Here is a 25,727-nt window from a genome sequence, read left to right as displayed (position 1 = left end):
GATACAAAATCGCCACAATACTTCACATTTTCACAATGTTACTAAGAAAGACTGGGTTTTACTACTGCTTTAATCACAACAGGCACCAGGAAATAATATTTTTGCCAAAATTAATCACACACTGACTACTGATATCCTTTGGTAGACCAAACTAGACAAGATTCAGAGTTCAGTCTATCTTTTTTGTGTCATCTCAATGCTCTGGACCCCTTATAGAGTCATCATCTCTATGTTTGGATCATATTTGTTTGTTTAGAATTTTAACTTTAGTTTAAGCAAGCTAAGTCTAAATAATTCAGACTAAGCAAAATCTAATTAGGGAAGTAAATGTGTGTGTGTGTGTGTGTGTGTGTGTGTGTGTGGTTTCCTGGGGATAAACAGGAGCTTGGGAAGTTATTTAATGCTCAAAAGTGCCCTTGATTCTTATGGTTCTGTGGAAGGCAGGACTAATCACCTCCATATATGTTAACTCTGTTTTTGTACATTTTGTATTTTGCTGCTTTATTATCTGGGGACCTCTCCAGGGTTGACAATTCCTAGAAAGAGTAAATAACTCTCACTGGAGCACACCTTTCAAACACAAACCAACCAACCCAGAGGCTGCATCTCAGCCACCTTTACCAGTGGGGTCCACAAGCAGGGCCATCCTTTCCTTGCCCAGGGCTTAGTACCAGACAATGAGGGGCAACCTCTATGCAGAACCCACTAGCCAGTCCTTCTTAGGTGTGCCACACAGGCTCTTACCCCCATTTTCCCCATTCCCCCAGCCTCGGGACACACCCTGATGCTTCCCTCTGTGGCCCTCACAGCATGGTGTACCCTCTCCCTTAGGGATCTGTGAGTTTGACCAACCCTCTTTTCAAATAGCAGTTGCTTCTTGGTATGCTGGCCTTACTGTATCTAAATCCTAACACATTTTATATACTTTTAGAAGCCATACCACATGGGGTTGCTTACTGTGTACTGTACATACTTCCATTTTAGGCAGACAAGTGTTCCATCATCTTTCCCATTCACCAGAATGCTTTGTCCATCCATTGAAATTCTCATAGACTGAATCCCATGCCCCTGGTGAGAATGGCTCCGACACCGAGCAAATGTTTCCTAAATGGTTTTAGGAACAAAATGGATAAATTACAAATGCAGTTCTTTTTTTATTTATTTATTTGACAGGTAGAGTTATACATAGAGAGAGAGAGAGAGAAAGGTCTTCCTTCCGTTGGTTCACCCCCCAAATGGCCGCTATGGCTGGCGCTGCGCTGATCCGAAGCCAGGAGCCAGGTGCTTCTTCCTGGTCTCCCATGCAGGTGCAGGGGCCCAAGCACCTGGGCCATCCTCCACTGCCCTCCCGGGCCACAGGAGAGGGCTGGACTGGAAGAGGAAAAACTGGGACTAGAACCGGCGCCCATATGGGATGCCAGTGCCGCAGGTGGAGGATTAACCAAGTGAGTCATGGCGCCGGCCCCACAAATGCAGTTCTACCACACAGCTTTTCATTTGGTTCACATGGACATTTGCTCATGGATAAATCTTTTTCTATTTGCAAATAGCATTGTAGGGCCGGTGCTGCAGCTCACTAAGCTAATCCTCCGCCTGCAGCGCTGGCACTCTGGGTTCTAGTCCCGGTTGGGGTGCTGGTTCTATCCCAATTGCTCCTCTTCCATCCAGCTCTTTGCTGTGGCCTGGGAAGGAGTGAAGGATGGCCCAAGTGCTTGGGCCCCTGCACCCACATGGGAGACCAGGAGGAAGCACCTGGCTCCTGGCTTCAGATGGGCGCAGTGCCAGCCATGGCGGCCATTTGGGGGGTGAGCCAATGGAAGGAAGACCTTTCTCTCTGCCTCTCTCTCACTGTCTAACTCTGCCTGTCAAAAAAAAAAATAGCATTGTAGTTGGTCTGGAAATGACTCTTGGTGATACACAGCACTTAAAATCCCCAGCTCAATTCACTAATACCAATTTATTCTCCCACTACATTTTAGTATGAGAGGAGGGGGAGAGTTATCACCAACTATTAATAGGAAGCCAAACACGGAGAAGTAAGTGGACTTGCTGAAGGATACAGTTAGTACAGAATGCAAATCCAGATGCTTTCAAGAATCTGGTAGGTTCCACCTGCATGGCTGAGTGTGATAGGAGACAGCACTGTGTGGAACTAGAGCTGAGATGCCCTGCAGGAGGCTAATTTAATCAGAACCCAAGCGAAACACATCTTCGAATTGGTTTACAGGGCAGCATTTAATCTCCTTGACCAAAAACAAGGATTTCTGTATTATACTGGTTCTCAAGCATGGTTTTTAAGACTTTTTGAGTAGGCAATATATTCATATAGTTTGAAACTCAAAAACAAGAAAAGAGAAAGCTGTGGACTCTGGCCTCAGAATCAGCCCTAAAGGCATTCCGATCTGGCTGAAAAGCCCATGAGAGTATTTCAAGCATGGAAAGCCAAGACACTCTGGCAAAAAAAAAAAAAAAAAAAAAAAAAAAAAAAGACTTAAATGAAAGATCTCTGTGAGTGAGATCCCAGTGGAAAGAACAGGTCTTCAAAGAAGGAGGTACCTTTCTCTGAAGGGAGGAGAGAACCTCCACTTTGACTATGACCTTGTCTAAACAAGATAAGAGTCGGAGAACTCAAAAGGCTTCCATAGCCTTGGAAACTCATGACTGGTGCATAGGGAGATTACTGATGCCATAAACAGGAGTGTCAATTTGTAAAGTCAACAACAGGAGTCACTGTGCACTTACTCCTCATGTAGGATCTCTGTCCTTGATGTGCTGTACATTAAGATTTAATGCTATAACAAGTACTCAAACAGTATATTTCACTTTGTGTTTCTATGGGGGTGCAAACGGTTGAAATCTTTACTTAATGTATACTAAACTGATCTTCTGTAAAAAAAAAAAAAAAAAAAAAGAAATTATCAACTCCCAACTTGACTCTCACTGGGATTAAACATGACAATAGGTCTGATCTGATTTCATCATCATTTAAAAAATCATCTATTATTTTTCACTTTATGTTTCTGTGTGGGAGCAAACTGTTGAAATCTTTACTTAATGTATGCTAAACTGATCTTCTGTACATAAAGAGAATAGAAAATGAATCTTGATGTGAATGGAAGGGGAGAGGGAGTGGGAAAGGGGAGGGTTGCAGGTGGGAGGGACGTTATGGGGGGGAAGCCATTGTAATCCATAAGCCGTACTTTGGAAATTTATATTCATTAAATAAAAGTTAAAAAAAAAAAAGAGAAAGCTGTGAAAATTTCCTTCCTGCTTCTACACCCTACTATTTCCCAAAGGCAATAATGTCATTAGTGTCTTCAACATCCTTTCAGAGCTTTTATGTAATACAAATGAATTTTTATATAGCATAAATTTTTCTTACATAAATGATAACATAATATATATTACGTACTTTGCTTTCTCCCTATCAATATATCTTGAGGTTCTTTTCCATATTGTTACACAAAGATTTCCTCATTCTGTATTACAGCTGCATAACATATGTTGTAAGTTATTTATGTTCTGATTATGCACCATCATAAATTTATTTACGTAGTCTTTTGTTGCTTTTACAGTGTTTCTGCAAATTATCTCATATGTGAGGTGCATTGCATACAAGCACAGGTAACAGAATCACTGGGAACAACTCTGACATCTTGCTATGTCAGCCACTATCAGTTGTACTGTACATTACCACACATTTGAATAACAGTGTAGCTGAGTTTGCAAATCATTAACATAAAAGTTATCTCTAAGGGATTCCAGATGCTTCCTATGTAGGAGTATCACTTTCCCCCAAAGTGTCCCAAATACATTTTCTTCTAGAGGTGAGCCAAAGGAGCTAGGATGTGCCCAACCAGTGGCTCAGGTTATGGCCCTGTGGAAATGCGTCACATGGGTGTGCAACGCTTCAGGTGTGTGGGGTAACAATCTCTGGCCAACAAGCACAAGTCAGCCTCAACACCTGGAAAAGGATCCCCACCTTTCGGGCAGGAGCCAGGAGGTCTGAGGAGGTCAGAGGTCTGAGGAGAAGAGGACAACGGTGGTGGTGGTGGTACATTGAGGTTTTGCAAGCAACGTGTGATGTGGGGTGGCTGCAAGTAACTCCGCAGTTGCAGGCTTGACCGGCGAGTCACCATTTTCAAAGCAGTTTCCCACACACCCTCTCTGGCCCTCACCAGAATCCACAGCAGGGAGGGCACAAGGCTCCTCCCCAGCTGAGCGAATCCCACTGAGTTTCCAAGACAAAACTAGCTGAGGGCAGGGCTGGGCTGGAGCCCTTTCAGCCAACCCTTTTTATTCGCAGATTTCATCCCACTGATCGAAGTCTCCTTCCTTAGGGATTATAACCTTAGCACATAAGAACATCATAAAGTTGTTAAAGTCATAGTACCATCAGTGGGAAAAAAAAAAAAACACCAAAGCTCAAGTCAATTCACTTAAAAAGTGTTTCAATGCATTTTATAAAGCTTTTGTTCCTTACATGAGATCAATATATACATCCTATACTTCAAAAAAAAAAAAAAAAAAAAGAATTTACCAAAGTGAAAACATCTCGGACACACAGGATTCCACATTTAGCTATTGTTATGACCCACAGTCCATGAGAAGATAGATGGAGTGTTCCAGGTCCATAATGCTTACTTTGCACTTTTTGAAATGGTTTAAGAACATAAACACCACTGTGTTCCTGCCAATCAAAGAAAATGACCACGTTATAGAAGAGATCAGGTGAGCAGTACCCTTGGGTTTATATAGACGCATATACGAGAATAGGCAGACCACATTCACACATACCATCACTAGAAATAAACTGATACAGAATGAAGTTAGCACTTGAGTTTGCACCATGTTTCACTTCTTCTTTTTTTTTTTTTTTTTTTTTTTTGACAGGCAGAGTGGACAGTGAGAGAGAGAGACAGAGAGAAAGGTCTTCCTTTGCCGTTGGGTCACCCTCCGATGGCTGCCATGGCTGGCGCACCGCGCTGATCTGATGGCAGGAGCCAGGTACTTATTCTGGTCTCCCATGGGGTGCAGGGCCCAAGCACTTGGGCCATCCTCCACTGCACTCCCTGGCCGCAGCAGAGAGCTGGCCTGGAAGAGGGGCAACCAGGACAGAATCCGGCGCCCCGACCGGGACTAGAACCCGGTGTGCCGGCGCCGCAAGGCGGAGGATTAGCCTAGTGAGCTGCGGCACCGGCCTTCACTTCTTTATTTGTAACTAAGATTTTTGTTTCTGTCTACTAAGGAAAGCTGTCCTTATATATCAGCCATTAAGAATCCCAGTTTATACTGACAATCTTTCCTTTTACTAATCACTCACATTTGTTCACCCTTATATCAGAACAAAATAGTTAGTATTCCTGCAATGTGTCTCATGAATTTGTGCCTCCAAGCTTCTGCACATGTCCTTCCTGTTGTCTGGCATGCTCCTCTCCATTGCCTCCCTACCAGTCCTACCTCACCCCCCTACACCAGCACTGCCCCCATGATTGCACACAAGACTTCTCCATGTAACAATCTGACTTATTCTTCAAAGTCCAGCTCAAATACTGCTTCCTCCATGAAACTTTTCTTGGATCCCCTTTGCCATGTGCCATTTCTACTTTTTCTGAATTTTTATGTCCACTGGATAATCTGGCAGAAAAGGGCCCCAATTAAAGATTCAGAGAAGGGGGCCGGCGCCATGGCTCACTAGGCTAATCCTCTGTCTGCGGCGCTGGCACCCTGGGTTCTAGTCCTGGCTGGGGTGCTGGTTTGGTCCCGGTTGCTCCTCTTCCAGTCCAGCTCTCTGCTGCGGCCCAGGAAGGCAGTGGAGGATGGCCCAAGTGCTTGGGCCCTGCACCCGCATGGGAGACCAGGCGGAAGTACCTGGCTCCTGGCTTCGGATCAGGGCAGCACGCTGGCCTTAGCGGCCATTTGGGGGGTAAACCAATGGAAAGAGGAAGACCTTTCTCTGTCTCTCTCTCTCTCTCTCTCTCTCTCTCTCACTGTCTAACTCTGCCTGTCAAACAAACAAACAAAAATATTCAGAGAGGGAAATACTCTTGGGGTTGGAAGACAGGCATGACACTTAATGGACAGAGGGGAGCAAACAGAAGGGCACTGGGCCAGTATGTGCAGTAAGAAGTTACCTGATTTGGGGCCAGCATTGTGGTGCAGTGGGTTAAGCTGTTACCTGAGATGCTAGCATTCCATATGAACACTGTTGGTTCAAGTCCCGGTTGCTCCACTTATGATCCAGCTCTCGGTCCTAATGCACCTGAGAAAGCAGCAGAGGATGGCCCAAGTGCTTGGGCCCCTGCTACCCATGTGAAAGCCCTGATGGAGTTCTGGTTTCCTGGCTTCAACCTCAGCTCATTGCAGCCTTCTGGGAAGTAAACCAGTAGATGAAGGATGTCTCTCTGTTTCTATCTCTCTCTGTCTCTCTCTCTCTCACCCCACCATTGCATCTTCTGTAGCTCTTTCTTTCAAGTAAACATACAATTCTTTTTAAAAAATGGGTTAGGAAGTGACACAATATGGGAAAAGTTTGAAGAGAGTATGATGAAAGAATGTGAGAAATGCAGTTTAATTATTTTGTGCAATTTTGCTTAGATCTCAGATGCAAAGTTGCACTGAAAATCATCTACCCTATAGTCCTTGACATCTATGGAATAGATTTTCTAATGCTAGGAGTTTTTTTTTAAGGCACTAGACTAATATTGTGCTGCCTGCATGTTTATCTGACAAGTTTAATGTGTGTGGCATGAGGGTAAAGTTGCTCAAATGCATTTTCTGATGGATTAACAAATAACACTAATGTAGAGTTAATTCAAGGAAAGTATGTTAATACAATGAAGCCATTTGTTAACTGTTCTGTTAGTTAAGAGACTCTCATCCAATTAGTACCACTTGTTAATGCAATTGCAAGATAAATGATAGCATGCTCAATTTTTGGCGTACTTTTTTAGGAAGAAGATAGCTACAGATGTATGGCACTTGATCACAAAAGCCATATATTCGGTTACTTTGAAATTCCAGGACTGCCGAAGACAGAGTGTGCTCCATCTCATACAGGTTCTTGTGAATGAACTCATCCCTCAGCCGCCCTCTTTCATCAGCAAAGGTTGTAGGCACTATGAGATTGGGAGAGGAAGAACATTACTTATACCACATAGCAATTTTGCTTTTTAAAAATAATTATGAACCATTATAAAAAGCAAAAATAAAAATTTTAATGTTCAATTAATATTGCAGAAGCTATTGAGTAATAAAAATATCTAAAAACAACTTGTCTGAACTAGAAATACTTGAGTATTGATAGTATAGTAAAATGTCTTTTGTAAGGCATTGGTTAATTTCTCCAATTAACTTAGAGACAAAGCATTAATGTTAATATACTTACAATGGTATAGATCCCTTTTTTTTTTTTTTAAGATTTTATTTATTTATTTGAGAGGCAGAGTTATGGACAGAGAGGAAGAGACAGAGAGAAAGGTCTTCTAGCTGCTGGTTCACTCCTCAAATGGCTGCAACGGCCAGAGCTGAGCTGATCCGAAGCCAGGAGCCAGGAGCTTCCTCTGGGTCTCCCACATGGGTGCAGGGGCCCAAGCACTTGGGCCATCTTTCACTATCTTCCCAGGCCATAAGCAGAGAGTTGGATCACAAGAGAGCAGCCAGGACACGAACCAGTGCCCATATTGGATGCCGGCGCCACAGGTGGAGGCTTAGCCTACTATACCACAGCGCTGACCCTAATGGTACAGATCCTTCATTAAACCACAAAAATGTTTTGAGGGGCCGGTGCTGTGGTATAGCAGATAAAGCTACCACCTACAGTGCTGGACTCCCATGTGGATGCCAGTTGGAGACCTGGCTGCTCTACTTCTGATCCAGCTCTCTTCTATGGCCTGGGAAAGCAGCAGAAGACGGCCCAAGTGCTTGGACCTCTGCACCCAAGTGGGAGACCCAGAGGAAGCTCCTGGCTCCTGACTTCAGATCAGCTCAGCCCCAGCCATTGCAGCCATTTGAGGAGTGAACCAGTGGATGGAAGACCTCTCTCTCTCTGCCTCTGCCTCTTGGTAATTCTGCTTTTCAAATAAACAAATAAATCTTTTTTAAAAAAAAGTGTTTTAAGCTTTTCATCTCTCTGATACATACTCCTTAAACTGGTAAAATCACTACTCAGAAAGATACATTATCTAAATCAAAGAAAGGGCATCTATTTTCTCATACCCTTATATCCAGAAAACCTTCTTTAGAATTTTATCAGTGAAGCTAACTACACTGTCATGTATCTGAATTTATATTTAAGTCTATGGAACAAGAAATGTTACAGATTAACAAATCAATTTGACATGAGTTAATCCTCTGTCTTTTTTCTGATAATAAAGCAGACTCATGTGAGTCCCAAGGCCTAGAGGAAAGTCCACATTTCAAATTATTCAGCAGACACATCTGGTTTACTGTGCAGAGATATACAAAAAGTGACCATTTTACCTCTTCGCATGCTCAGAGGGAAAAACAATACTATTTCAGATGAGAAACAAAACAAAGCAAGATGGAAGCAAGGATTTTTCTGGACTGGGACGGAATTGGCTGCTTACTTATCTTTACCTTCTGGTAGTGTCCTAGGCAGAGTAAATGTTTCCAGCCTGCTTCTTCCTGCTTCTGGATGTGGGTAAAGCACCAGAACTTTCACTCTCTCTTTTTCCAAGAGAGACACTGTGGATATCTGTAAAATGTCTTTGCCCACCTCTGAAAGCAAACACCAGGGGTTAGTGAAAAGTTTAAACAATCTTCTGACTTCCCAACTAAGATGTCGTGTTATAGAATTGTGTTCACTGAATTTTTTGGTCTGAATTTACTTACTGGACATTTAAAGTGAGCTTTAAACTATGTGACAGGGATAGGATGAACAGACAGAACATCTCCTGATTAGAAGCGTGGCGCAGCTGATTCCAGCCAGCTCCACTTGTCTCAGCTGTTTCCACAGCCAGGTGGCCTCCAGTCTCCACGCACACTGGGGCCCTTGTGCAGCTACTCCAGCCAGGTTGCCTACTCCTAACATCAAATAAGCTCAGGAATCAGTGTTCTTTGCATCTGAGGTCAAGGTGGGTACGATGGGAATCCACAGGGTGTTATGAGCTTGTGCCTCTAGAATCCAGCTTATCAGGTCCCTGCAAGGTGTGCCAGGCCTAGAGCCTACATGGGATTCATTCTAGATTAACTCTTCCACCCTCCATGGATTACTGATGAAAGTGTCCACCTTCGCAGGCCCTGATGTCAGCACTTCCTGGGGCGTGCAGCAGGTGACCTGCCCTCTTCCTTACCAAGGACAGCTGAGGGCATCTGACACAAACCCAGCTCAGTGTTCTTATCCAGAGTATCACTTTTCCTGTTTCCTTCTCCTCCTTGGAGTCCCGACACTGATGCAGGAATGAAATGTAACCTCTTCCCATGGGTGATTTTGAGCCCAGCCCTCCGATGTCCTATCAGATCAGGCATCGTCAGTCACTTCTTTTTATCCTCCTCTGTCCCTTACTGCTCCTTCTATTCAGCCTTTCAGTTAAGAACCTTCCTTCAACTCTGATTAACCATGACACTTGCCATCTGACTCTCTTTGCTCCACTGCAAATTTTATAAAGAAGGTTTATAGCTAATTGACTTCATTTTCTTACCTCTGTTCCCTGCATAACCTCTTTTTCTCTCCATTTCAAAGCAGTAGCTCTCTCAGGCATCACTATGCTGATTGGAAAATATGGGAGGGCCTCATCCCAGAGGAAGTCTGCCTTCCTCAGGCTCCTTCTGGAGGGGTGACTCTCAGTTCCCTGCTACTCCAGGTCACCCTCAGTTTTCTTCACCACATCATCTTTGTCCACAGCTTCAGTGTAAAATTTGGACCTCAGTTCTCTTCCCAGCTTTTCCCATCCTACCCTCTGGCCAACCAGATATGTTAAAAAATGGAACATTTAGGTAGGCTATGCATCCACGGGCCATACCACACACTCAGCGCCATACAATTTACATGTTTAGGGTACCTGTTTGGTCTCAATAAACATTTAGGTTTGCTTTTATTATCTATTATTAATATTGATTTATTGTTACCTTATTTTGAAAGGCAGAATGATAGGGGACAGAGAAAGCGAGAAGAACAGGTCTTCTATTCACTGGTTCACTCCTCAAATGTCTGCAAGAGCCAAGGCTGGGCCAGGCTGAAGCCAGGAACCTAGAAGCCAAATTAGGTCTTCCACATGCGTGACAGGGACCCAAGTACATGGCCTATCATCTGCTTTCTCCCAGGGTGTGCATTAGGATAAAGTTGTACCAGAAGTGGAGTGAAGACTCAAATCCAGGTACTCCGCTGTGGATACGGAATGTGGGCATCTTCACTGCTAAGCCAAATGCTTGCCTGTACTCTATCTTCCTGAGAACAGATCCCCAGCATCAATGGTTTCAGAATCAGAATTCCATCATTAAGCCTGTGTCTATTTCCAAATTTATGCTAAGTATCACCAAATGAAGAGTCTATTGGCATCAAGCCAACAGAGCTTATCATGTCACCATAGAACTCAACCCCCAAAACTTTTTTTCTTTAATTAAAGACACCATCTGGAAATTTTTGTCATTGTTGGTTTCTCCCTTTCACAAATACTGTGTCCTACCAATTCCATACCTCCTAGCTACTCCCACTTTTCTCTTTCCATGACTGCTGTGTGAGTCTACTGTGGAAGACAGTACATGCCCTGAAGTTATTAGACTTCTGGAATTGGAGTCCTACTTTGAAGAAATTCTTAACCTCACTGTGCCTCATTTGTCTTCCCTGCAAGGTAAGAGTAATAGTAGTATCTACCTCTAAGAATTAAATAAGTTAACACATGCCAAGGGCTTAGAACATGGGCTATCATACAGAAAGGCATCCCTCAATAAATGTTGGTGGTTGTGATTCTAATTATTGTCTCTTGCCTTCACTACTGTTGAGTTTCCTGTCTTGTCTTTTTTATTCCATTCTCTTGCTTTTTTTACTCCAAACTTCACACTAGTACTAGAACTGTTCTATAAAAACAAAATCAAATCATGCCAGCCCCATCTCAAAACCTCGTGCAACGTCTTTCCCACAGAGCAAATTCCAGAGCCCTTGGAATGCTATTCCAGGCCTTGCATCATCTTCCAGACTTCACCCATGGGCATCTTCCAGCAAATGCTTCCATCCACTTTGTGCCACCAGACTTTTTACCACCCCAAGCGCCTCTGCTCAAACTTAGTCTTGAGCTGGAATACTAACAGCCCCATCTTGCACCCATGAAAATGTTTCAAGCCCACTCCTTTAAACCCTTGGAAAACTCTTCTCCAATCCTCCATGACCCCTTATGTGTGCCCACCTTCCCTTCATACCTGGCAGAATTAATTGCTTCTTCTTCCTCTACTAAATTGTCCCCTGGATCTTCCTATCCCCCAGAAAGTCCATGTTCAGCATTTTGTACCTAGCAAGCACTCAACAATTTTTATAAATCAGCGAACAATTTAAAAATATATTTGGGAGTATATGTATATATATAAACATATGTATTTGTGTGTGTGTGTGTGTATATATATTTAGTACTTCAAACCAGAGAGAAAAAATTACTTATTAAGTACAAATATTTTTTTAAAAAATCTCAATTTTTACTTTTTAATGACATTAGAACTGTTCAGCCAATTCAATACTGACTCAAGGAAATTTATTTACATCAACTATGTACCAAGCACATGATGCTTAGGATCCAAATACTTCTAAACATAATGTGGAAATTCTCCTAAAGAACTTCTAACACTTATTTAAATGTCTCTTTTTTAGAAAATATGTCACAAATAATTATTTAACGATAGATCCATTTTCATAACCTTAAATTCTTTGGAATAAAGTGATCAGTGTTTTAAATTAATAAACATTCTTTGCCATACCTGTGAAACCAAGGATTTGAAATAAGCTTGAGGGTCTGGCATTCATAACAAAGATATTTCCTGCAGATGTTCCAACCAAGAGATACAATCCTCGCTGGTCATACCTAGAAAAGAGGAACTCTGGTGATCAGCTCCCACTTGTTCCACCAATTAGATGGTAAACAAATTCATTGGCTGAACATGGAAATATGCGCAAAACCAATCATTCTTGTGATGTGTAATTTTTAATACTCTCTGGCCTTGTACAAGCCAAGTAATTGCACACAGGTAATATTGTGTAATAATGTTTACATGCAGGTGTAATCATTATACTCTAGGCCAAGGCCATTTCTAAATTGAAACTTTTCAGTACATAGTCAACAAGACTCATTAAAGATAGGCAACTGTTTCACCATAAGTGAAGAAACTGTCAATAGAGCCTTCTTGGTGTTTCAAGTGGAAATAAGCAATTCTTAACTTAATGATGAGGGTGACATTTCAGTGCCCTGTGCCTGGTGCCTGGCAGGAGGAAGAAGAACATAGTCAGACATCTCTACAAGTTCATCAAATTAGAAAACGCAAGGACAGCATATTGGAATAAAGGAAAAGAATCTGAGAAGGACAATTAATGAAGAGCAGAAAGTAGATTAAGGGAGGCCCTAGCCCCCCTCCCACCTCTTGAGCTGGAAGCCACAGAGCTCGGCAGAAGAAGCTGCAAAGGCAGAAACCCAGCTCCTCCATGTGCCAGATGTGCAGCTCAGGCGAAGACTTATTTTCACTTAGCTGACCCTGGTCCCTCATTTATCTAATAGGGACTAGCAGAGCACCTGTCCTAGTGGTGTTTCAAGACCACTGCCAGTGAGCCACAGTGCACCTCCAAATGCAAAACAGGGCACAAATGTCAGTTCTTATTAACACCTTCATGATAAGCTGTAAAATGCATAACACAAAAGTTCAAATCCAAGGTCTCTATACTGTCTTCTTAAAAAGGTTGCCTCAAAAGATTTAAGATAATCTAAATGTCCACGGATATACTGTTTTTAAGAGACAATGGTCTATTTGTATAACAGAATGCTACCCAGCTGTGAAGAACATTCTCCAAAATATACCAAGAAGTGAAAAGAAAAATGGGGAGCAGAACACTGCATCTAGTTTGCTCCCTCTGACAGCAAAGGCAGTGTGTCTGGAGCCCAGCTGCCTGACATGTGCCACTCACTGTGTAAGGCTGAGAGGCTGTCTGACCTTGGTGCCTCATCTTCATGACCTGTCCAGTGGTGACAATAGCAGTGTCTACCTCATGAAGTTAATACAATAGGAGTGCCTGGCATACTCCTGAGTTCTTGCTAGTTATCTGCATAAACAAAAGGAAGCTCTTACCTTTTCGCTTATTTATGAATTAAATGTCATTGGAAAAAGACTCAAGAATTTGTCTTCAGGGACAGAACTGGGGGTAGGAGAAATTTTTATTTTTATTTTTATTTCATATATTTTTATATATTTTATTTTATAACTGTGAAAATGTTTGATCAAAACAAATGAAAATAGGTAAAACTTAAAAGAAATGACTTCGCTGGAATCCCCAACAGGAGGTACTTACGTGAGATGAGATATGGAAGACTCTGAGAGGAAGGCCTTGTGAATTGCTTTGGGGGATTCTACATCATGGACGTCGAGGAAGTGGACACTGCCATCCACGGTCCCCACAGCAGCAGAGAGCGAGGAAGGAGAGCAAGCCAGAGTTGTTGTCTGTTCAAAATAACGCCCCGAGAGAATGAAGCCTGCTCTCCTGCACATAAGAATTCTACAATTTATTTGGAAAGCTTGCAGAAGGGGAAGAGGCGCAAGCATGGTGTGGTGTCCAAACTATAAACCACACATTCCTGAGCAAATCAACTGCATCCGCAGTCATAGGAACCTATGTATCTGACTCTTTTACCCTAAAATTAGAATAACAGAAAAATAATTCCTTCAATTTTTTTTTAAGATTAATTTCTTGAACTTTAAACCATGGATTCATTGTTTACTTTTAAATGATGATGCAATCATTATGCCAATAATCTATCTAATGGTTATGGAATTAGGTCAACAATGAAAAATAAAATAAGAAGTTTAAAACACATTACTAGCATCTTTTGGACATCTTTTAGAAAGTTAATGATGTTTTAAATCAGCACTTATCTACTGAATAATGGTGGCTCCTGGGATGCTGGCATGACCAAAGATGATTAAATAAAATAATTCTATCACTGGGCCACGTACGCAGTGACCAAAGAACTGCATAACAGATTACTGCTTATCTCACAACTATTTATACAGAACATAATGTTGAAGAGAAACAAGTGACTTTCACAATACTTAAGGAATCAGATTTATTCCTTTATAATTACACTTTGTAGACTGTTTGGAATGAAATCATGAAATGTTACATATAGAAAATAATTAAGAGATTATTATTTTGAGTAGCTGGGATCCTACGACTAAATTCAGATGAGCAGTTGGGTGTCTTGCCTTATTAGAATTATTAGAATCACTCCCAATTTGAGTGAGTGTTTATTATTGCTATTTTTAAACTGAAAGCCTTCCTGGGAGTTCTGTGTGTGTGTGTGTGTGTGTGTGTGTAAGCGTGCACGTGTGCATGTATCTATTTATCTATGTTATCAAAACAATCTCTGCCTTCCAGAGCAACAGTGGATTGGTCCAACAATGTACAGCAACAGCCAGGTGGGCCTTACGTTCCTTCACAGGTGCCCCTAAGGGAAACTGCTAGTGTCCAGGTGCCTTGTTATTATTGTGGTGGGCCGGGTTTCCTGAAACCACTGCCTAAAAGGCTTGAAGGGAACACAGTCCCAGACACAGGCAGGTAGTTCTAGCCTTAGCTTTGCTGGATCTGCCTCCAGTAAGGAAAGACCAGTGTCTCTGCTCAGTGCAGCCTGAACCTCATAGGTATACCACCAGGCCTGGCCTGGAGCTCAGTGAAGGTTTGTGGGGGTCTTCTGAATGTGCCCACATTGCTCCTGGGCAAAGAGGAATGAGGTAAGTCCTGCTTGTTTTACATTGTTTGTGTTTTCTGCACCGTGAATGTGGCAGAAATAACGGCATTGCATTGTGATGGGTGTTGTGGGCAGTTGTGGTTTGCTGCCCAGCACCCACACACTCTTGTTCTGGAAATTCCTGAATATGCACTGAGAAACCACACCTCCCCTACTTTCAAGGCTCAGTGGATTGGAAGTGACTCTCATTTCCAGCCCTGAGCTTGACCAATTAGCTCATCTCAACCTCTGTCAGAAGTGATTAGCTCAGGGGTATTGTCAGGCCATTAGAAGACATTTACATGGAAAGAAGACCTCTCTCTCTGTCTCTCTCTCACTGTCTATAATGCTCTCTCTGTCTCTCTCTCTCACTGTCTAACTCTGCCTGGCCAAAAAAAAAAAAAAAAAAAAAAAAAAAAAAAAAAGACATTTACCATGCCCTCAGGAAAGAAGAAACTTTTTTTTAATTCCTCCTCCCTACTGTAGAAAGGTTCTTCCCTGACAGTGTGATGTGAGGCTGGCCTCTGTGGCACCCAAAAAATGAGGCCTAAGATGAAGCAAAAGGTTTAAGTCTGAACAGAGAAAAGCAAGGTTTTTGTCGTATCATTGGAGCTGCTCTCTGAGGCACACACAAGGCTAGACAAGTTTTGTACCTGATAGCTGAAGAAGCCAATAACCCCTACTTTTTAATTTCTGGCTTAAGCTGGTGAGAGTGGTGTTTTTCTTCTATTTCTGACTGATCTCTTTGCAAAGTAGGGCTATTTCACCAGCTGTAGCCAAGGGGGCATTTTATTTCTGAGCAAATGTACAAAACTGTTCTTTCAACTTATTGGTAGCAGCAACAAGGATGACAACAAAAGGCCCTGGAGCATGCTCGCCTGCCTCCACTGTCAAGGCTCTGAGGAGCTGCTGGCTGGTGAAGCCTCCACCGGCCTGGTTTCTGGAGAGCCTGTGTACAAGAGAGCCGCAGCATCCACAGTGACCTTGCAGCACAAGTGAGATCGGCCCACCAGGATTTTGGAAATAACTGCCACCACTGGAAAACTTACCTGTGCCGCTACACCAGTACAGCACATCACACCGCACTCTGTGGGCTGTGCCATGTGCTTCAGAATCGCAAAAATGCAACAAGGCTCTTGTAGCCAGCGTCTCCACACTACTGACAGGCGAATACGAAAAGGTATGCTGGCTTAAGAATTCTACATCTTAAAAACAACTCCACTTGTCAGGAACACTTACTGGGTTATTCAGATAAATCCTGCTTGCACAGGCACACTCCTCCATCCACCAAACACAGACTTCCCCGGAATGTGTAAGTGTCTGTAAGCAAAAGAAAAACAAGGCTCTGGATGGGAAATATGACTCTTCTACAGAAGCATGTTCTACACCCCTTGTAGTAAGTATGATGAGCTGGTATGGAATTTCATTTAACTTACATGACTTATAAGCATTTTATGATTTCAAAATCAATACTTCTTTTCTGAACAAGCAACTATTATCTTAATACAATCAAAGTAACATAGTAACTGATAAGAACAGTGGAACAAAAATTTTTCCTTGTAACATTTAAAAGTCACTTGAAGTTCAATGGGATTGGTTTCCAGTGAATAAGTCTATGAATAGGAAATCATACAGTGTTCTTTTTAAAATGAAAAGGTTTATTTTTAGAGCAATTTGAGGATTATAAAAGACTTGAGCAAAAAGTCCAAAGTTCCTTCATCCCTTCCCCTTTGCAGGTACAATTCCCCTATTGCTAACACCTTGTATTAGTATGGTACAGTTGGGGGCTGGCTCTGTGGTGTAGCAAATAAAGCCACTGCCTGCAGTGCTGGCATCCCATATGGGTGCCCGTCGGAGTCCTGGCTGCTCTACTTCAGATCCAGCTCTCTGCTATGGCCTGGAAAAGCAGTAGAAGATGGCCCAAGACCTTGAACCCCTGTACCTGCTTGGGAGACTCAGGAGAAGCTCCAGGCTCCTGGCTTCAGATCTGTGCAGCTCTGGCCGCTGCAGCCAATTGGGGAGTGAATCAGTGGATGAAAGACCTCTCTCTCTCTCTCTGCCTCTCCTTCTCTCTTTGTGCAACTCTGACTTTCAAATAAATAAATAAATAAATCTTTTTTAAAAAGTATGGTACAGTTGTTACAATGGATGACCAATATTGATAAATTATTATTGACTGTACTCCATAGTTCACATTAGGTTTTGCTCGTTGTATTGTTCCTTCTGTAGTATTGGCAAATGTATATGGACATATGTCCACCATCATGGTTTCAGACAGAATATTTCTACTGCCCTAAAAATCCCGGGCTCCACCTGTTCATCACTCCCTCCCTGCCTGGCAGGCATGATGTTTTTAGTATCTTTAGCTTTGCCTTTTCCAGAATGTCATATAGTTGGCATCATACAGTATGTGGCCTCGTGCGGCTGGCTTCTTTTCCTTGGCAATGTATGTTTAAGTCTCCATGACATTAGGTGAGTTATTAGCTTATTTATTTTCATCACTAATTATATTCCATTGTATGAATGTACCACAGTTTGTTTATCCATTAACTATTGAAGGAATGACATCTGGTTATATCTAAGTTTGGGCAATTGTGAAGAAAGCCACTACGAATGTTCATGTGCAGTATTTTTGTGTGGGCATTTGTTTTCAGCTCATTTGGGTAAATACAAATGAATTTAATTGTTAGGTCATATGGTTGAGGGTATGTTTAGTTTTGTAAGAAACTGCCAAATTCTGTTCCAAAATGGCCATACTATTTTTCCCTCCCACCAGCAATGAATGAGTGCTTCTGTTGCTATACCCCAGCATTTAGTATTGCCAGTATTTTGGATTTTAAATATACTAAGTGGTGGTGGTGGCATCTCAATGTTGTTTTAAGTTGCAATTCCCTAATGAAAAATGATCTGTACATTTTTTAGTATGTTTATTTGTCATCTGTATGTCTTCTTGGGTAATGGGACTACTCAGATTTTGTTGGTCCAATTTTAAAAATAGGTTTGCTCATGTTCATATTATTGAGTTTTTAGAGTTCATTGTATACGTTGGATTTTTTTATGTTTGACAAAGATTTTCCTCCAAATTTGTGATGTCTTTTCATTCTCTTGACATTGTCTTCCAGAGTTTTTAATTTAATAATATAACACCAATTTTTCTTTCATAAAATGTGATTTAGGGGCTGGTGCTGTGGCACAGAAGGTTAACACCCTGGCCTGAAGCACTGGCATCCATATGGGTGCCAGTTCTAGTCCCGGCTGCTCCACTTCCAATCCAGCTCTCTGCTATGGCCTGGGAAAGCAGTAGATGATGGCCCAAGTCCTTGGGCCCAGCACCTGTGTGGGAGACCTGAAAGAAGCTCCTGGCTCCTGGCTTCGGATCAGTCAGCTCCAGCTGTTGTGGCCAACTGGGGAGTGAATCATTGGATGGAAGACCTCCCTCTCTCTCTCTCTCTCTCTCTCTTTCTCTTTGCCTCTTCTCTCTCTGTGTAACTCTGACTTTCAAATAAATAAATAAATCTTTAAAAAATGTGATTTACTGTTATATCAAAAAGTTATCACCAAGTCCAAGGCCACTTAGATTTTTTTTTTCTATGTAACTTCTATGAGTTTTATAGTTTGCATTTTACATTTAGGTTGAATGAATTTTTATGAAAGATGTAATATTCTGGGTCTGGATTTTTTTTTAATGTAGATGCCCATTTGTCCCAGTACGATTTGTTGAAAAAGCTGCCTTTTCTTCATCAAATTGTCTTTGTTTGTTTGTTAGAAGATAGGCTGAGTAAATTTAATGTGTGTCCTGGGCCGGCACTGTGGCATAGCAGACAAAGCTGCCGCCTGCATTGCCACCATCTCAAATGGGCAGCAGTTCAAGTCCTGGCTGCTCTACTTCCCATCCAGCTCTCTGCTGTGGCATGGGAAAGCAGTAGAAGATGGCCCAAGTCTTGGGCCCCTGCACCTGCGTGGGAGACCCAGAAGAAGTTCCTGGCTCCTGGCTTTGGATTGGCTTAGCTCCGGCCGTTGCGGCCAATTGGGGAGTGAACCATCAGATAGAAGACCTCTCTCTCTCTGCCTCTCTGTAACTCTTTCAAATAAATTAATTAATTAAAAAAATTAAATGTGGGTCTGTTTCTGGACTCTATTCTGTTTCAACGATTAATCTATGTTTTATTTTACCAATATCACCCTGATTGATACTATAGTTTTATATTGTTGTAAAGTTAATTGTTGTATTGTTAATTTTCTGATTTTGAATCCTGTATTGACTATTCTGGGTCTTTTGCCTTTCTATATAAACTTTAGAATCAGTCAACAAAATAGCTTGCTGAGACTTTAATTTGAATTATGTTGAATCTGTACATAAAGTTGGGACAACTGTTAATCTTCACAGTATTGGATCTTGCTGTCCATGTTCATGCAATCTCTACCCATTTATGAGGGATTTGCAAAAATTTACGGAAAATACACATTATGAGAAAACTATGCATAGAGGTCACAATTTTTTTGCACCAAAATAAATGTAAACCTAGACTTTTAATGTGATGTTGAGTAGGAAGAGGCATCATTAAATTTGATGCTAGATGGAAGGTTTTTGTAGATATTCTTTATCATTGAAATTCACTGTCTGTTCCTCATTTTCTGAGAGTATTGGATTTCATGAATTGTTTTTCTGCACCCACTAATATGAGACTATAATTTTTCTTCTTTAGCCTATTAATGTGATGGGCTACATTAACTGATTTTCAATTTGTTGAATCAGCCATGTGAACCTGGAATAAATCACACTTCATTGTGGTGTATAATAATGCTTTTTATATAGTTAGATTCGATTTGCTAATATTCTGTTGAGGGTATTGATCTGTAGTTTCCTTTTCTTGTAATATTTTGTGTGATTTTGATATTAGGGGAATGCTGGCCTCAAAGAATGAATTAGAAGGTACTTCATCTGCTTTCATTTTCTGGAAGAGATTATAAAGAAATGATATTATTCATCTGTAAATGTTCAGCAGATTTTACCAGTGAACTCACTCATCTGGGCCTATGCTGTTTTGACATGTTCTTAATTATTGATTGAATTTCTATGATATAGACCCACTCAGACTATCTGTTTCTCCTCATGTGAGTTTTGGCAGATGTCTTGCAAGGCTTCAGCCTATTTCATCTAGGGTATCAAATTTGAGGCCCCAAAATTGTTCATAATATTCCTTTATTATCCACTTAATATCCATGCGGTCAGTAATAATGAACCCTCTTTAATTTCTGAAAATGGACATTTGCCATCTTCTCTGCTGTTCTTAATCAGTCTGACTAGAGATTTATCAATTTTATTGATCTTTTTTAAAGAATCTGCTTTTGGTTTGTTTTTTCCATATTGATTTCCTATTTGCAATTTTATTGATGTTTGCTCTAATTTGCACTATTTATTTTCTTTCGATTACTCTTGACTTAAGTTGATCTCCTTTTTCTAGTTTCCTAAGGTGGGAACTCAGATTATTGGTTTTAGATCTTCCTTCTGTTTTAACATAAGCTTGAAATCCCATAAATTTCCTTTTTTTTTTTTTTTTTTTTGACAGGCAGAGTGGACAGTGAGAGAGAGAGACCGAGAGAAAGGTCTTCCTTTTGCCGTTGGTTCACCCTTCAATGGCCGCTGCGGCCGGCGCTCTGCGGCCAGTGCACAGAATCCGGCGCCCCAACCGGGACTAGAACCCGGTGTGCCAGCACTGCAGGTGGAGGATTAGTCTAGTGAGCCGCGGCACCAGCCAAAAATATTATTTTAAATAATTTACTCTGCTAAGTAGTTTCTGAGCTTCCTTGATGTGTGGTTTGGTATCGGCCATTAATTTTGGAAAATCCTCATCATCATTTCTACATACATTTCCTCTATTCTTTCCCGCCCCCTTTTTTTCTCCTTCTGATATTCTTACTTCAAGTATGCCTTTTGTAAGTGTCCTGTGATTCTTGGATCTTCTGTCTTGTTCATTCTTTTTTCTCTTGGCATTTCAGTTTAGGAAGTTTCTATTGGTATTTTTTTCAAGCTCATTGATTCTTTCCTCAGCCATGTTCAGTTTACTGATGAGGATATTAAAGGTAATCACTTCTCTATGGTATCATTTATTTCTAGAATTTCCTAGTAATTCTTAGAGTTTCCACATCTCTGCTTACATTTCCCACTTATTCTTGCATAGTATTTACTTTTCCAGAAATAGCAATTAGCATATTTCTCATAGCTGTTTTAAATTCCTGTTCTGATAATTCTAACATTTCTCTTACATTTAAATTTTGTTGGATTCTGTCTCTTAATATATGCTTGGCCTTTTAGTATGCCTTGCAACTTTTTAAAATATTTATTTATTTGAGAAAGGGAGAGAAAAAGAGAGAATGAGAACTAGCTCCCAAATGTCTGCAACGGCTCTGGGCCTGGGGCTAAAGCTAGGAGCAGGGAACTCAATAATGTCTCCCATGGGGCCGGCGCCATGGTGCACTGGGTTAATCCTTCGCCTGCGGCATTGGCATCCCATATGGGCACTGGTTCTAGTCCCCGTTGCTCCTCTTCCAGTCCAGCTCTCTGCTATGGCCTGGGATAGCAGTAGAAGAAGGCCCAAGTGCTTGGGCCCCTGCACCCACGTGGAAGACCAGGAAGAAGCACCTGGCTCCTGGCTTCGGATCGGCGCAGTGCCAGCAGATGCGGCCATTTGGGGAGTGAACCAATGGAAGGAAGACCTTTCTCTCTGTCTTTCTGTCTGTAACTCTACCTGTCAACTAAATAAATAAAATCTTTTTTAAAAAAATAAGTCTCCTACATGTGTGACAAGAACCCAATCACTTATGCCATAACTGCTGCCTCCTAGGGTCTGCATTATCAGGAAGCTAGAGCCAGGGGACAGAGTCTGGTAACAAACCCATGCAATCTGATGTGGGGCATGGGACACACACTTGCCCCCCAGAGACTCTTGTTGAAAGCTGGGCGTGATGACATAAGAAAAAGTAACAGGTAAATAGGCTTTCGTATGATGTTTCATACTTCTCTAGTCGAAGTTAAGCTGTCTCTACTATATGCTGAAGCTACAGGTATCAGAGGTAAAATTTCCTCTAGTATGCTCGTTTCTGCCTCTTGTTGTCTCTGGGTTTCTCTAGAGACTTTTTAAATAAGGCTTGAGATGTATAATGTCTTCAGTTGTAAAATCCATGATGTTGACTCTAGTGGGAGTTTCTACTTCTGGGCTTCCATTCTGGTGAGCTGTGAGCCTCTACACATGCCTCTCTCTCTCTCTCACTCTCTCTCTCTCTCTCTCTCTCTCTCTGGTTAGGGGGAACAATTTTGGAGGCAGTGGTTTGCCCTGTGACCTCAATTCCCTGAGAAATCTAAGATCTATTGATTTTCAGGTCTGTTTAGCCTTCTCCCTGTGAGGATAGGAGTGACGATTTTCGAGCTCCTCTTACATGGGATACTGAAAACCAAAAGTACAATCGTGTTCAATTTAAGTTGTTTCTTGAACACTAAGATGCAGGTAAGATGAAAAAAATAGGTCCAGTTTCCAATTCCTAAACATGAAAATCTTATATAGAGTTTCAGATTGAAACAACCCTGAGAACAGACATTATCCTTACCAGAGAGCATCTGGAAGGAAAATCACGAAATCAAACCTCCAGATTGGAAGAAACTTTACATGTCACTATTCTGTAGCCTGCCCATGTTTTTATTTGCTAGAACTCCCAAAATCATAATGGAACTTTTGATAAACTGTATAAAATTGAAATATGTTTATTGAGGTCAACAAAAGGTGAAGTGTGAATTTCCTGAAAAGAAGGACACAGCTTCTAAATGAAGAGGGAACTGTTTTCTAATATATTGAATTCATGTTTTGTGTGAGACAACTAGTCATTTTCGATCTTAGGCGGTGCTACTGTACCACTCTGAAGTGAAGTACAATGCTAATTGTTAACGGAGCATGATGACTTGTACTAATGAACACGTTTGAAGACCTGCTTGCAAAGCTTGGGTGGTGAATACAAAAGGGATGGTTCCTAAGATCTCCATCACTTTGGCCACTTCCCAAGGACAATATTATGAAGCCACAACATGATGGTACCATTCTAGCTGGGGACTAGTTTTGATGATGGAGATTATTGGCATACCCTCTGTCTCCTACTTGTATAGATTTGCATATGAACTTCCAAGTAACCAAATTATATGTGGGTTAGGATTGAAATATTTATTTACTGTATTCTACTATTCTACTTGAAATACAAAGAAACATACACACGATGCACAAACACACACTCACACAGAAAGGGGGAGAGAGTGAAGGGAGGAGAGAGAGAGGGAGGGAGAGAAGGAGGGAGAGAGGATGGGGGGAGGGAGAGAGAAGGAGAAAGAGATTGATCTTCTATCCCTGATTCACTTCCCAAATGCCTGCAACAGTCAGAGCTGGGCTAGGCTAAAGCCAGGAGCCAGAATTTCTATTGCCTCACATGGGTGGCAGGGGCCCAAGAACTTGAGCCATCATCCATTGTCTCTCAGGATGCATTAGTAGGAAGCTGGATTAGAAGTGGAGCAGCTGGGACTTGAATCAGCACTCCAATATGGGATGTGGATGTCCCAGGCAACAGCTTAATCCACTGCATCACAAAGCCTATCCCAAGAATTTAAATCTTGAAACATCATGCTTTTACATCCTACTATGACACAAAAGAATATTCCTTACCATGAAGTGCTTGGTTCCAGGTGTAATGAAGTCCACTGCCTGAAATTTTCCATCACAAGCATCTAGTACTTTATCTAGGTTTGGCTCCTCACCAAAAGTGTAGATATAAACAGATCCCTGGTAAATACATTTTTTATAAAAAGGAAAAGAGAAGAAACATATTATAATTGTTGCATTATACTGGGTTAATAAGTATTTGTTAAATGCCTACTATATTAAATCCTACCACCTTTTTAAAGGCAATGGAGGATGCCAATTAAAAACTTAAGCCTTTGTAGAAATTGTGGCGGAGTGACTGAAGCTGTCATTTTTGGACTTATCATTCTCAGCACCCAAATTTACTTCTAAAAAAAAGGATTCTGTAATTTAGGCATCTCTGCCAAGTATCTAATATAATGTGATAATATGATTATTAAACCAGCAACAAGAAGTCTATTTTCAACTGACCACAAGTTCTTCAAGTTTACTCGAGTTACATAGGGATATTTTTGTTCTTATTTATGTAAAATTTTAAGTCTGCAGAGTTCAAAATTGGACAGATATTCACTAATTTTATCTTATATTTATTCCTTCAACAAATATTGAGTGGATTTGCTGTGCCAGTCCCCGGTCTGCAGGCTGGGGCTACAACACAGGACACAACAGACAAAAACTCCCAGCCCTCCCGGCACCTACGTTCTACTGGGGTATTCAGAAGACAAATAACACTTCCAAAAACACAACAAATACGCAGGGAAGGAATATATTATGTGGCAAAATGAGCGGGTGAAATTTTAGCCAAGTCTCCAAGAAAGTCTTCAGTGAGGAGGTAACTTCAGAGCAAAGACTTGGAGGAAAGGAGCACAGGACCCATGGGGATTCTTTGGGAAGAGTGGAGGTGGAGAGTCAGAACACAAAGACGCTGAGCGAGAAACAGCACGGGGTCCGTGTGGCTGAAGCAGGACAGAAGAGTTGTCAAGGAGAGTGAGCCATATGGCCAGCTGAGGAGGGGGGCGAGTTCACACCATGAAGGGCCTTCTAAAACACGGTAGGGATTTTGGCTTTTACTTGAAATGAGGCGGGATGTCACTAGAGGGCGCCAAGTAACACAGAAAAGTGTTTTGTTCACTTTGGCTGCTTTGTGGATCATACATCCTTTATTCTATAATAAATGGAGAGAAGTATATTAAAATGTCCCACTATTATGTTTCTCCTTGTCATTCTTTAGTGCTTTTAGATATTCATGGCTATGTTATTAGGTACATATATATTTTAAGTGTTTAATATTCCTGATGAATTTAATTGTTCTGAAATAATGATTTTCACCTTAAAGTCTATTTTGTCTAATATCATTGTATCTCTGCTGTTTTCTTCTGGCTAATGTCTGCATTATACATCTTTTTTCTCTTTTTACTTTCAGTCTTATTACACTTTTATGTTTTAGATATGTCCCTTGTAGCACACAGATTAAAAAAAAATACAGTCTGGCAACCTTTGACTATTAATTAGATCATTTATCTGGTTTTACTTTTATTACAATTACTAATATAAGTTAAAACATATTTTAATTTAGGATTTCTATTTATCTCATTTGTTTTGTAGCTCATTTTCTCTGTCTTGGATTGATTTTTTTTAAATGGTCTTCCATCCAGTGGTTCATTCCCTCGATGGCTGTAAGGGCCAGAGCTGCACCGATCTGAAGCCAGGAGCCAGGAGCTTCCTCCAGGTCTCCCACGTAGGTGCAGGGTCTTAAGGACTTGGGCCATCTTCTACTGTTTTCCCAGGCCACATCAGAGAGCTGGATTGGAAGTGGAGCAGCCAGGACCATATGAGATGCTGGCACTACAGGCGGTGGCTTTACCAGCTACACCATAGCGCCAGACCCCAATTAGTATCTCTTTGAGTGCTGCCTCTGCCTTACTTTCTCTCTTCGCTGGAATTCTAATGAAGCATGTATTGCATCTTTTTGCTGTATTAGTCATGCCTCTCCCTTTTGCTTCTCTAGGCTACTTTTTGAATGACAATTTCTATCTTCCCATTCACTAGGATTGGCTGTGTCCAATCTTCTGTCAGAGATGTCCATTTAATTTGTACTTTGTAGTGTACTTTTCTT

General features: G+C 41.4%; 1 protein-coding gene across 3 annotated transcripts in view; it reads right to left on the bottom strand.

The window, feature by feature from the left end:
* CFAP43 (cilia and flagella associated protein 43) overlaps nt 1-25,727 on the bottom strand; it is a 121,855-nt gene that overhangs the window by 47,237 nt on the left and 48,891 nt on the right. For all 3 annotated transcript variants that reach the window (XM_070057270.1, XM_002718726.5, XM_070057269.1), the window contains 8 exons: nt 23,636-23,752; nt 16,173-16,253; nt 13,502-13,650; nt 11,926-12,029; nt 8,599-8,739; nt 6,946-7,118; nt 4,541-4,690; nt 974-1,104 (listed from right to left, as the gene is read on the bottom strand). In XM_070057270.1, coding sequence (XP_069913371.1) covers nt 974-1,104; nt 4,541-4,690; nt 6,946-7,118; nt 8,599-8,739; nt 11,926-12,029; nt 13,502-13,650; nt 16,173-16,253; nt 23,636-23,752 — 1,046 coding nt within the window. The remainder of the gene's footprint in view (nt 1-973; nt 1,105-4,540; nt 4,691-6,945; nt 7,119-8,598; nt 8,740-11,925; nt 12,030-13,501; nt 13,651-16,172; nt 16,254-23,635; nt 23,753-25,727) is intronic.

Source organism: Oryctolagus cuniculus, chromosome 15 (assembly GCF_964237555.1).
Source record: "Oryctolagus cuniculus chromosome 15, mOryCun1.1, whole genome shotgun sequence".
NCBI classification, from domain to species: domain Eukaryota; kingdom Metazoa; phylum Chordata; class Mammalia; order Lagomorpha; family Leporidae; genus Oryctolagus; species Oryctolagus cuniculus.
This window is presented reverse-complemented; position numbering and strand designations above follow the sequence as displayed.